Source organism: Ptychodera flava, unplaced genomic scaffold (genome assembly GCF_041260155.1).
Source record: "Ptychodera flava strain L36383 unplaced genomic scaffold, AS_Pfla_20210202 Scaffold_45__1_contigs__length_1260105_pilon, whole genome shotgun sequence".
NCBI classification, from domain to species: Eukaryota; Metazoa; Hemichordata; class Enteropneusta; family Ptychoderidae; genus Ptychodera; species Ptychodera flava.
Genome location: NW_027248367.1, coordinates 575,324 through 587,388, shown reverse-complemented (window position 1 = coordinate 587,388; position 12,065 = coordinate 575,324). Strand labels below are relative to the sequence as shown.

Below are 12,065 nucleotides of genomic sequence, written 5' to 3'. Positions count from 1 at the left end.
AGGTCATTGAGGTCACGCGACATTTTTTCAAAAAAATTGTATTGCTAAGTTATCCCTACATACCAAAAATCAGACCTCTTGCTCTATTAGCTCGCTCAAAATTAGATATGTGCATAATTAATGAGGTACAATATGTGGCGTCATAAGGTGTCCCATCATACCAAATATGAAGGGTGTAGCACTTGTGGTTACTGAGTTATGGACAAATATGTATATTTGAGGTCAAAGGTCACCGAGGTCACATGACATTTTGTCAAAAAAATTGTATTGCTAAGTTATCCCTATATACCAAAAATCAGACCTCTAGCTCTATTGGCGCGCTCAAAATTAGATATGTGCATAATTAATGAGGTACAATATGTGGCGTCATAAGGTGTCCCATCATACCAAATATGAAGGGTGTAGCACTTGTGGTTACTGAGTTTTGGACAAATATGTATATTTAAGATCAAAGGTCACTGAGGTCACGTGACATTTTGTCAAAATAATTGTATTGCTAAGTTATCCCTATATACCAAAAACCAGACCTCTGGCTCTATTGGCTCGCTCAAAATTAGATATGTGCATAATTAATGAGGTACAATATGTGGCGTCATAAGGTGTCCCATCATACCAAATATGAAGGGTGTAGCATTTGTGGTTACTGAGTTATGGACAAATATGTATATTGAGAGTTCAGTAAGGTCACCGAGATCACATGACATTTTGTCAGAATAATTGTATTGCTAAGTTATCCCTATATACCAAAAATCAGACCTCTGGCTCTATTGGCTCGCTCAAAATTAGATATGCACATAATTAATGAGGAACAATATGTGGCGTCATAAGGTGTCCCATCATACCAAATATGAAGGGTGTAGCATTAGTGATTACTGAGTTATGGACAAATATGTATATTTGAGGTCAAAGGTCACCAAGGTCACATGACATTTTGTCAACAAAATTGTATTGCTAAGTTATCCATATATACCAAAAATCAGACTAGCTCTATTGGCTTGCTCAAAATTAGATATGCACATAATTAATGAGGTACAATATGTGGCATCATAGGGTGTCCCATCATACCATATATGAAAGGTTTAGCACTTGTGGTTACCCAGTTATGGACAAATATGTATATTTGAGGTCAAAGGTCACGTGACATTTTGTGAAAGCGTCTGAGATATCTGCGTGAACGGATGGACTCACATGGATGGACTGACGGACTGACATTATCTGTGGGGACTAAAAACTGTGTCACTGCATCCTTTTTGCAATATGAATACGATGAGAAAGTAAATTTTTATTTTTCTTGGCCTTATACATGGGAGTCTATGGACTGCCTTATACATGGGAGTCTATGGACTGTCTTATACATGGGAGTCTATGGACTGCCTTATACATGGGAGTCCTTATACATGGGAGTCTATGGACTGTCTTATACATGGGAGTCTATGGACTGCCTTATACATGGGAGTCTATGGACTGCCTTATACATGGGAGTCTATGGACTGCCTTATACATGGGAGTCTATGGATTGCCTTATACATGGGAGTCTATGGACTTCCTTATACATGGGAGTCTATGGACTGCCTTATACATGGGAGTCTATGGACTGCCTTAAACATGGGAGTCCATGGATTGCCTTATACATGGGAGTCTATGGTCTGCCTTATACATGGGAGTCTATGGACTTCCTTATACATGGGAGTCTATGGACTGCCTTATACATGGGAGTCTATGGACTGCCTTAAACATGGGAGTCCATGGATTGCCTTATACATGGGAGTCTATGGACCGCCTTATAAATGGGAGTCTATGGACTGCCTTATACATGGGAGTCTATGGACTTCCTTATACATGGGAGTCTATGGACTGCCTTATACATGGGAGTCCATGGACTGCCTTATACATGGGAGTCTATGGATTGCCTTATACATGGGAGTCTATGGATTGCCTTATACATGGGAGTCTATGGATTGCCTTATACATGGGAATCTATGGATTGCCTTATACAGGGGAATCTATGGAGGTGAAAACTAAAAAATCCTCTAACACGGCCAAATTTGATCGCATTGTGAAACAAATCAACGTGCATCTGTATGAGGTAGAGTACTATCCTTTTACCAAGTTTGAACGAAATCGCTCCAGGCGTCTCTGAGATATCTGCGTGAACGAAAAAAGTCATAAAATATGCAAATCAGCAATTAATTAATAAGCCACACCCACCAAAATCTAATCAGATCTAAGTCTCATCATGATAATACCAAATACCAAATTGCATGACATTGGACCTAAGGGTTCTTAAGTTATGAGTGGAACAAAATCTGTCGACGGACAGACGGACAGACGGACGGACGGACGGACGGACAGACGGACAGACATTGTGGCGACATAGGACACCTTTGGTGCTTCGCACCACGGTGTCCAAAAACTGACAGAATAACGGAGGTGCAATTACCACTTGATTCTATGTCAAATTTAGTCCTTGTATCATTTTTTGCAATAAGATGATGTGAACCATCAACGTTATTTTACTATGGTTACAGTACTTTATATTTAACAATAACTCTATGTGGGACTCGCTGTGATAGTACAGTAATATTTTGTCTCTGTCTTAATATTCTCTTGATGTTGAAAGAAGTAGAAATTGTACAATGTTTTTATGCCCTGAAGAATTTGACAAACTAACATTTTTGTAACTGTTCACTTCTTACTCTTCAAAATGTCAGTTTGATTTCTTTCAAGTAATAACTTTATTGAGAGACAAATGTGAGGTCCTAGTCAAAACCAAGTTTTAAGACATCTGCAGATAACTTTGAATGTTATATAACTGCATGTACATAAATAATAATAATAGTTTTTATTGCTTGCTTGTAAATATAGGATTTACATCACGTTTTAGGCAATAAAAGTGTGATACAAAAATAAGTTAAAATTTTCTTCAATAAAGATAAAGTATTACAGTATAATAATAGTAGCTAATAATAAATATAACTAGGTATTTTTTTGTTTATATAAAGTAAAAATATAATCTGCAAGTTGTTCATAAAAGATAACTCTTGTTTTGTTAGTAGAGAAATAAGCTGATTTTCAGTATTGTCATTTGGGAAATTGATTTTACTAAAGATGACAAACAACAGCAGTTATCAATACCATATATCTTATACGTATGGTGTGCCATACAGTACCTTTCAAAATGCCTTTCACTTTTGCAGCAGGCCAAGTATAGACCAGGTACTCAACAGCTGGTTGCCTTGTTGACAAGGCGTGATTAACCAGCAACAATAAAAATTGTTGATGACTAGTTTCACTGTAAAATTAATAGTAGATATCATTATAATTTTATTTCTATGATATCTGAGTGTGAGTAGGTTCAAAGAAGAGCAGTATTTTCATTTTCAAGTGATAACAAAGGCGAGAAAGAATTTAAGTTCTGAACAACGCTCCATCCATAAAAAGGGTCAAAGTGTATACTAAACCTGTTGTGTGTAAATGTATTTAACAAGTGAATGTAGTGCTGTATAGGTGTGATGAATGCATTTGGGAACAGCGGTTAACAGGCTGACCTACACATTCAACAGATCTCTATTGAATACATTGGGTATGCCAAAGCCAAAGCCAAAACTATGCTGCTGAAAGGATTAAAACTGCCTAATTTGTATACCGTTTTCTTCTCACATCAGAATTTGCAAATGTTGCTGTTTTAAGCTAAGATCATAAGATACTTAAAAATTGATGATGACAAAAATATGGAAATTTACATGACAATGATAAAATCCAGAAATACCATGATAAACACGATTTAAAAATTAATATGAACAAAATAGTTGGATAAAAAATGCAATGCTGAAAAATCATGGGGTTTTCTAGAACAGGCAATAGAGGATATGTCACATTTGTAAACCCCCCAGTGTTAATCACTTATTCTATTAAATCTAAACAAATAGGAGTAATACATTTTTAAGAATACTGAATTTTGAAATTAAAGTTCTATATAATGTGTTCCCAATATATCTGTTACTTTTGAAAATGTAAAGTTGTCAAGGATGCAAATCCTATACTCGTGGCCAAAACTGTGGAATGAACCATTGAGCATTAATTTGTGAACAGGTGGAATGGTGTCCAAAATTGATTTCCTGTTTAATTTCAAAGATGACTCATTTTCGTAAGAGTACTAGAAAGGAACCCGTGTTACACACGGGCACAGCTTGAGAATAAATTCCTGTCAATTTTGGATTAATCACTTTTCATTTATTAATTTGTTTAGTGAGGTCAAATGGTAAAACCAACATAAAGTTTCAATTGGATGCACGTACATGCTGTAGGAGATTCAACTCATTGTGTAAATCAGTCCATTCTTTTTTTCCCCGTACATTTGAGTCATTTTTCACTGCTAATATGCCTTTTGACTTCACCAGAGCAAAATAATTCCAAATGACAGGAAGTTAGAATCAGGATTGATATGTAATGATAAGTTCTTCTCTGTACCAAGGGAATAAGGTTTCATTAATAAATGACTACACATAATTACATATTCTGAATTATATATTTTATTACAACATACTCGGTTAGTGGTGCAATTTCTGACTGGCAGTCAACATTTTGACTTAGCAGAAGACAACAACAAAATAATCACAGATCAAATTAAGGATTTAATTTTTATCCAACGATTTCTTTTCTGAAGTTCTACTTCGTCATTCGCCTTCCGTTTTGCTTTCTGTGTATCTATGGAAGAAATACAAACAAACTTCGTTGGTATATGACTGGTTAGCTTGTATCGGGTTACCACAGATTAATAAAAACATTCCGTATATTTAAGACCATGATAAATTACAACAGTTGGGTATGTTTTGCATAATTTCCGGGTACTCCGTGAGATGCTCATGTGCAGGGTGAAAAAAATAACCCACTGAATCTATACTTCTTAATGAGAGTTTAAAGTGTTCTGCGGCTGACAAACATTGTGTAGCTTAAAGCGCAGTGGTCGTCGCGCCGCGCTTGCGTGGTTTTTTTGTTGATAAACATAAATTTTTGTAAACATAAGTCTTCTCAACTTCAATAGGAGTGAGATGGGAGCAGTCCCCCACTTTGTTAAGGCCTTTGTAAGACTCAACATCATGCAATAGTAAAATATTAAGATCGGAAACGAACTTCAGTGGTATAAACTCGTGTACAGCTACGAACATTTGGACACTACACTCAGCACATTATGTCGCTGAGTTCACTGTACGCAGACACAGTGAACAAAAAGCTTTGATCGCGTGCGATCACGCTGGTTATACACAATGCTATGTACAGTACAGTGAAAATACATAACTAAAATGATCAACATTGCCTATATATGTAGACCAGCAACAAGCATAATGCCTAACACAAAAATTACACTCAAGACCATGATCGGCTAGCCTGAGCAGGACACGGGAGATGTTGTTGGGAGACGGTCACCGCGTTGACGTACACGGATATAGAGAATCCGGTCCCACAACGCACCGGCTGGCCCGCCACGACTTGGCCCACAACCAACTGTTGATCACCATGTCTTACTTCTCCTAGTATTACGTGGTAAGAAATAGTAAATGTCAGGAAACAATAGACAAAACGAGCGGGTTTTCGCGGCATTTGGCAGGAAAATTGCACGGCTACACCGTGCATAGACATATCGAGAGATCCTATGCCCCGGGCCTGTGCACGGTCATGGCAGTGATCCAACCGCTAGCTGGTGTAGGCCTACCGGTGCTGGGCAAACTTCGTTGTTGTACCTCCTGATTGCCGGGTAGGTCTGAATCCTCTTTCAAGTGAGATAACCCCCACATAACAAGAAGACCTATGAAAGGTCCTTCGCTTGACTTGATACCTGTACTCAGAATTCTCGTTTGCACCCCAAAACGGGTAAACTTTGTTGTAGTTGAGTTGGATTCTCCACAGCCGAGTGTAGCGCGCCATATACCCGGTTTGACACGGACGTTCATACAGACCACGGAACGGAACAGATGCAGAGATGCTTCTTGCTGCAGCGGGCATTGCTCTGCGAGCTGTAGATTTCTGTAGTTGAGTTGTTGTCTTTGTACAACTTGTTGTACACCTGTCGGGCCTCTTGAAATGAAAGCTCTCGTCCTTGCCAGCGATGTCGAAAACTAGAGCCCGGTCGTTGTAGTCTGTTGGTGTATACATGCGTACGTCTAGCTCTATGGCTCGAGCGATAACAGTAGCCAAGCCCCATTCAACTGATTCAAGAAAATCATGAGCAAATGTGATCTCAATCCAGCGTGCAATTATTGTTCAATATTCAGCAGATATATTAACTTAGATTAATTGACCTTTTATTGCGTGTTACATTTGGTTAGTTGGTATGCTTGTGACAGATCAGCCGCCATTTTAACAAGCGGCAATATCGCAAACATTACAATCAACCCGTAACATGTGCGGCGTTCTTGGATTTGTTTACAACAGAGGGGGACCCCCTCAGGAGGATGCGCAGCGCGACGACCACTGCGCTTTAAAATAAATTATCCTTTGGATTAGAGCGTATAAATACTACCACTATCAAAAATCACTTGTTATGTTGTCCAAAGTAAGAGTGTCAAGTTTGTCGTTTTTACCATTTTGTTGTTTTAGAGTAGTTATGATTATCAAACTTTGAAAATTTAGTAGCAATTGACAAATTTCGTTTTTGGTTAGCCCTACAGGTAATCATGTATATTTGGTTGTATGGGGAAGTTTTCCGCATGATTAAAATTACATTTTGTGGGCAAACTATTTAGCGTAGTTACTTACACCACAACAAAGGATGAAGGAAACACCGACAAATTTAGCTTTAGTGTGGTTTCCCTTTAAAACAAACCATCGAAGAAAATGCTTAGTTGAAATAAAAATGCACCATTTGTGTCAGGGGTGGCATTTATTCTTTGACTTGTATGATTCGACAGAGGGAAAGCATTATCATTGTATTATTTCCTTAACTTACCTATTGAAGTGGTTGCTTTAAATGTACTCTGAAGGTCCACATCATCATTTGACTTCCGTTTTACCTGCGGCATATCTATAAGATGAAGAATATAAAAATAAACTTTGTTGGTATATGACCGGCATGTTGACAGAGGTGAAAAAAAAGCAATCTAGTGTGGGCCGGCATTGTGACAGAACGTGCACAAATACATTACTAATATGCGAGCACAATTTGGAAGGCATGTTCGTTTTCACAATGAATAAGTGTAATTACAAAAGAGGTGTTACAAATGTGATGTCCAAATTCGCACGTGTAAAAGGAAAAGGAGACAAATGCTTTACTACTGTCTATAGAACAAAAAGATCTGGTTGACAATAGCCAATGCATGCTACCGCAATTTGTTTAGATGTACACGTGCAAGACGGAAAAGAAACTCGCCGAATGCATATTACTAAATTAGAGTTGTGAGCTTGATTTTAGTGTTAAAAGGGGAGTTAAAATGCAGAACTATGTGCCCGCATGTTCACCGAGGGCGGCGAAAAGATATGCGAACACATTTTCAAAGGCAATTTGTTTTCACAATGAATAAGTGCAATTACATAAAAGGTGCTAAAAAGGAGGTGTCGAAATTCGCACGTGTAACAGTACTTCACTTCTGTCTCCAGAGTTGCAGAACAAAAACGAACTGGTTGACAATAGCCAATGCATGGTACCGCATTTGGTTTAGATGTACACGTGCAAGACGGAAAAGAAATTCACCGAATTAATACTACTAAATGAGAGTTGCAAGCTGGATTTCATTGATAAAAAGCGAGTTAAAATGCAGAACTATGAGCCAGCATGTTCATCATGGCGAAAAATAAAATGAACATAAAGCAAAACAGACTTCTTTTCGGCCGTTGACTGGCACTGACATAACGCTTACAGAGTACAAAGACAAATTCGTAGGAGCTTACCTGAAGTTTTTTCACATTTAATAATTATCATGAAAGTTATCGCCAACTTTACATGGTCTGGCAAGTATGAAGTTCAGCTCCCCTCCCAATCCTCCAACGATGCATGCACCGTTAAATGGTACAGCAAATGCAGAGCGATATGAAGTCGCTCGGAGATTATATGGGCAGCTGAGCGAAGACCACGTGAGGGCGACATAACAGGTCTGCGCAAAAGTGAATAATAATTTTGTGCGCCATATTTAAATGTACCCAGAGAAAGCAGCGGCGCTGGTGACCAGCGATTCGGAAATCTTTTCTGTGTAGTGGTCGATCAACGGCACTAAAGACGATGAAATTTGCAAATGTCAGACAAAATTATAAGGTGAACATGGCTATAGCAACAGACTGGTCCAACATCGCTCCAATTCCGAGAAAAATTGGTACGCAAAAGTAGCAAATCTCATTTAGTAGTATAGATTATAGTGGCTCTGAGCCATACAACTTTTGCGTTGAATTTCCTAAGAATGACTTTTGGCAATTTTTGATGATTTTGCCATTTATACATTACTGTAGATAAATGTTGTTAAACTGGTTCATTTAGCTGTTCCTTCTATCAATAATGATTTAATTTGTTGTAAATCATGTGACTTCAGTGTGGCATATCTACATGTTCCGAACAAACACAGCAACTTTACAGACACCTTTTGAATCAAAATTTTGCCAAAGTCAGGAATATTTGTAATTTGATGTGTCAGTAGAAAACAAGCATGTTAATCAAGGTCAAAAAAGACTGAACCCTAAAACTTATATCTTTACTGTTTCAACAAAAAAGTAAATGCAATCACATGACTGATTATATGCAAATATACCTATCTGCTGTGAGCAAAATAGTAAACTTGCATGATAGGCAAAGGTCAGCAAAGACTGAACTGTGGACCCAATTTTTTTACGTTTCAACATAGCAGCAACACGTCAGCAGAGACAGTTTGTGACTTCAGTGTGGCATACCTTAGTGGTAACTACATGTTAAGCAAACATAGCAACATTCCAAACACCTTATGAGTCAAATTTTACAACAGCCTGGGATACTTGTAAACTTTTTGTTACCTACTTTTACTCAGCACTTCACCAGACTAATCTGCATAGGAAATTCAGCAGATCTAGATGGCTAATTGTGATAGCGGAAACTCAGCCAAGCATAACAACAAAGGTACGCTATAGTCCTCTATACGATATCATATGTTTACAGTGTGTCAATGTTTTCATCAAAAGGGGAACTGTTTAGGAATTCTGAGGCTATTTTGTTGAATATTTGGTGGAATTATTTATAAGCCATTTTCATACATTGCATTTCTATAACATCTCTTTTGAAAGCATTATCATATATACACTCATTTGAAATTTTCTCTGAATACATTTTCTCTATAATTTCTGCATGATGTGATCTGTCTGATGAAGATCACGTATTGCGCATTGTACAGGAATTGTTGATGAAAGGCAGTTGTAGAATGCTCTCACATTCTGAAACCTGATTAATTTTGGTACATTTCAAGTGATAACAGTATTTAATACCGGTACATTAAAACTCATAACTTACAACTAAATTTAGTGTTTGAAAAACAGCAGTTAAGTCAGAAGACCTGAAATTACCATATATCTTGTGTATTACTGCTTATGACATTTATTTATTCTTGAGAAACATTGCTTTGAGTGGTAAAAATATTAGTATTTCAACTATCAATCTTTGAAATATAGACATATAAATATCAGAATTCTGATTTGTATTAGCTTTAGTAAATGAGCAATGCATTCAATGACTGCTTGTTCAAAGTTTCCCTAACAAGAATTCATTAAACTTTGAATATCTCACTGTCCCTTTTTTATACGACATGCAGCAGGAAACACAATTAGTTTTTGACTTACATGTAATGGACTATGGTGATTGTTGATTATGTTAATAAATGATGGCATTCATGTAAATCAGGCTTATCATTTTGCAAGCATATTTTGATACAAAAACAGACTGAATCTTAATAACATCATTACCAAAGGGGCATTTTCTGAAACATACAAAAGAAAAGTAGTAGTGTATCAACTTCTACAATGACATTGATGAAATCAAATAATTTTACTGCTTATCAACATTGTCATTTTATGAACTATTTTAGGAGTTGAAGGCACTGTATAAACTCTCCTCTGTTGATGATCATTATGTAGGCATACCACTGATCACAAATTTATGTTCATATCAATGCTATGATATCACAGACAATTGTTTCCCCTACCAATCCATTGTCAACCCATTATTTTTCCTGCAGGCATGATGGCAAACACGCTCTCTGAAGCACTGCTTGTATCGGCATCGTGGAATACAGAATCAGATGACCTGACATTGCAACCAACAAAAACGCTTGTAAATGATGTCTGTGAAAACACACTGAAGTCTGATGAAGTTTCTAAACTCTACTGTACTGTTCTTGATGTTGAAGTCAGTGAAGACCAGAAGAAGGATGCAGAGAGTGTTGGGGTTACATTAATCCCAGCTACAAGAAGTAAATGGTCAGATCCTGTACTAGACCCACCTGTACTCAATTGGTTACTCAATCATGACAAATACTACCCAGGGCTGAAGGAGTTGAAGCACATAAAACATGTAGTCAGCTTTTCACCCATGACAAAGAATGCAGCAGCTGCAATCCATGAAAGTCTTTTTCCTCAAGCTCAGTTACACCAGCTATCTCCTCCTGAGCAAAATGGGGTCTTGTTTACTTTCGATATTTGGAATAAGGATGCTTGTGGACTAACCAACTATCACAGGACTATAATCCATGATTTCTGTGTAAGGAAGACCAAGGCTGGTGAACAACTCATTGCATATTCAACTGTAATAGATGTAGAACTCAGTGAAGACCAGAAAACAGATGCTAAAAAATGCGGAGTTACCTTGATTCCTGCAAAACGGAAAGAGAGGGGTACCATGAAAAAAGATTTACCAAAGCTCGACTGGTTACTGAAGCATGAAATACATTATCCAGACCTAGGAAAACTCAAGAACATCAAGTATGTGGTTGGTTACGCCCCAAAGACTGGATGGGCTGCTGCAGATATCAAGGAGACACTGTTCCCTGATGCCAAGCTAGTTTTAATTAACCATGCCTTCCCAGAGAAAAACTGTCTTTTCAAGATGGATGATGACGAGGTTGAATTAGAGGAAGATATGTTGAAAATGGCAAAAGAAGCTGATATGCTGTTTTCAATTGGTCCTAAAATATATGAGTACTTTAAAAATGCCTACAGAGCAACATTCGATGGAACGCAACTTTCAGACATCCCTCATGAAGAGATTCTTCCAAAACCTGGTCAACTTTACTTTGATGGTGAAGTGGTGAATGGAACAGACACTGGAACTTGCAGTATTTTGACATATGGACAGCTTGACACGCAAGAAGCCTTGATAACTTGTGAGTCAATAGCTGCATCTATTGGAAATGTTGCTAACAATTTAAAAGAATGTCACGAGGTATGCCCAGACTGGAAGGTGAAAGGTGTTTCTGAGCAGGATATAAAGAAAACATGGAACTTTCTCATTGAAAAACTTAACAGTGCTCATGTCATGCCAAAACTTTATCCAACCTATTCAGTACAGAAATTGTTACGAGTTCTTCAACAGTCTCACCTCTGCCTTCCTCCATCATGCTACACTGACTACAGTTTTGAAGGCTTGGAAGCAATGGCAGCTGGTCTACCAACAAGAGTCCAGGATGATTCACACATTGCTAGTATGATTAAAAAACACTTTCCAATGCATACAGATTTCTGTGTCATGACAAGTCATCAGACACATATGGAACAGGAAATATCAAGAAGTCTAACTTCCAACACTGAAGCTTTTGATCATGCGAAGATACTCAAAGAAGATTTCAGTCAGAGTGAAGTGGTCACAGAAAGCTTGGCAAAATTTGCTGCTGTGTTCAAAGAGGAGAAAAGGACCAAGAAATCAGGTACTGATCACAGTGTAGGCTGAAATCAATTTAACATTTTATAAAGATTGCTAGTAAATATTGAACCCCATGATGCAAAAAAAGATGATATACATGTAGGCCATAAATATTGACATGGTAATCATATGGACATGTTAAAGGCCCATGAGCTGCAACTCTGTGAAATTTGTTCAACCTCAAGGTACCTCCAGTTTCCTCAGA

The 12,065-nt window shown here is 37.6% G+C and overlaps 1 protein-coding gene and 1 long non-coding RNA gene across 5 annotated transcripts in view; one reads left to right on the top strand and one right to left on the bottom strand.

Moving 5' to 3' along the window:
• LOC139128152 (uncharacterized) overlaps positions 1-12,065 on the top strand; it is a 35,411-nt gene that overhangs the window by 2,602 nt on the left and 20,744 nt on the right. Inside the window, exons 2-3 of the mRNA XM_070693989.1 lie at positions 8,985-9,073; positions 10,182-11,864. Of these exons, the coding sequence (XP_070550090.1) occupies positions 9,028-9,073; positions 10,182-11,864 (1,729 nt within the window). The 5' untranslated portion in view covers positions 8,985-9,027. The remainder of the gene's footprint in view (positions 1-8,984; positions 9,074-10,181; positions 11,865-12,065) is intronic.
• The window catches only part of LOC139128164 (uncharacterized), a 38,286-nt gene that overhangs the window by 6,446 nt on the left and 19,775 nt on the right, over positions 1-12,065 (bottom strand). Inside the window, exons 11-12 of one of the 4 annotated variants that reach the window (XR_011551209.1) lie at positions 6,947-7,021; positions 4,406-4,707 (exon numbers count right to left, since the gene is read on the bottom strand). The exons of 2 other annotated variants lie outside the window; for them this stretch is intronic. This is a non-coding gene — a long non-coding RNA (uncharacterized lncRNA). Of the gene's footprint in view, positions 1-4,405; positions 4,708-6,946; positions 7,022-12,065 lie in introns of those variants that run through there. One more of the 4 variants, XR_011551206.1, reaches the window with a different exon arrangement.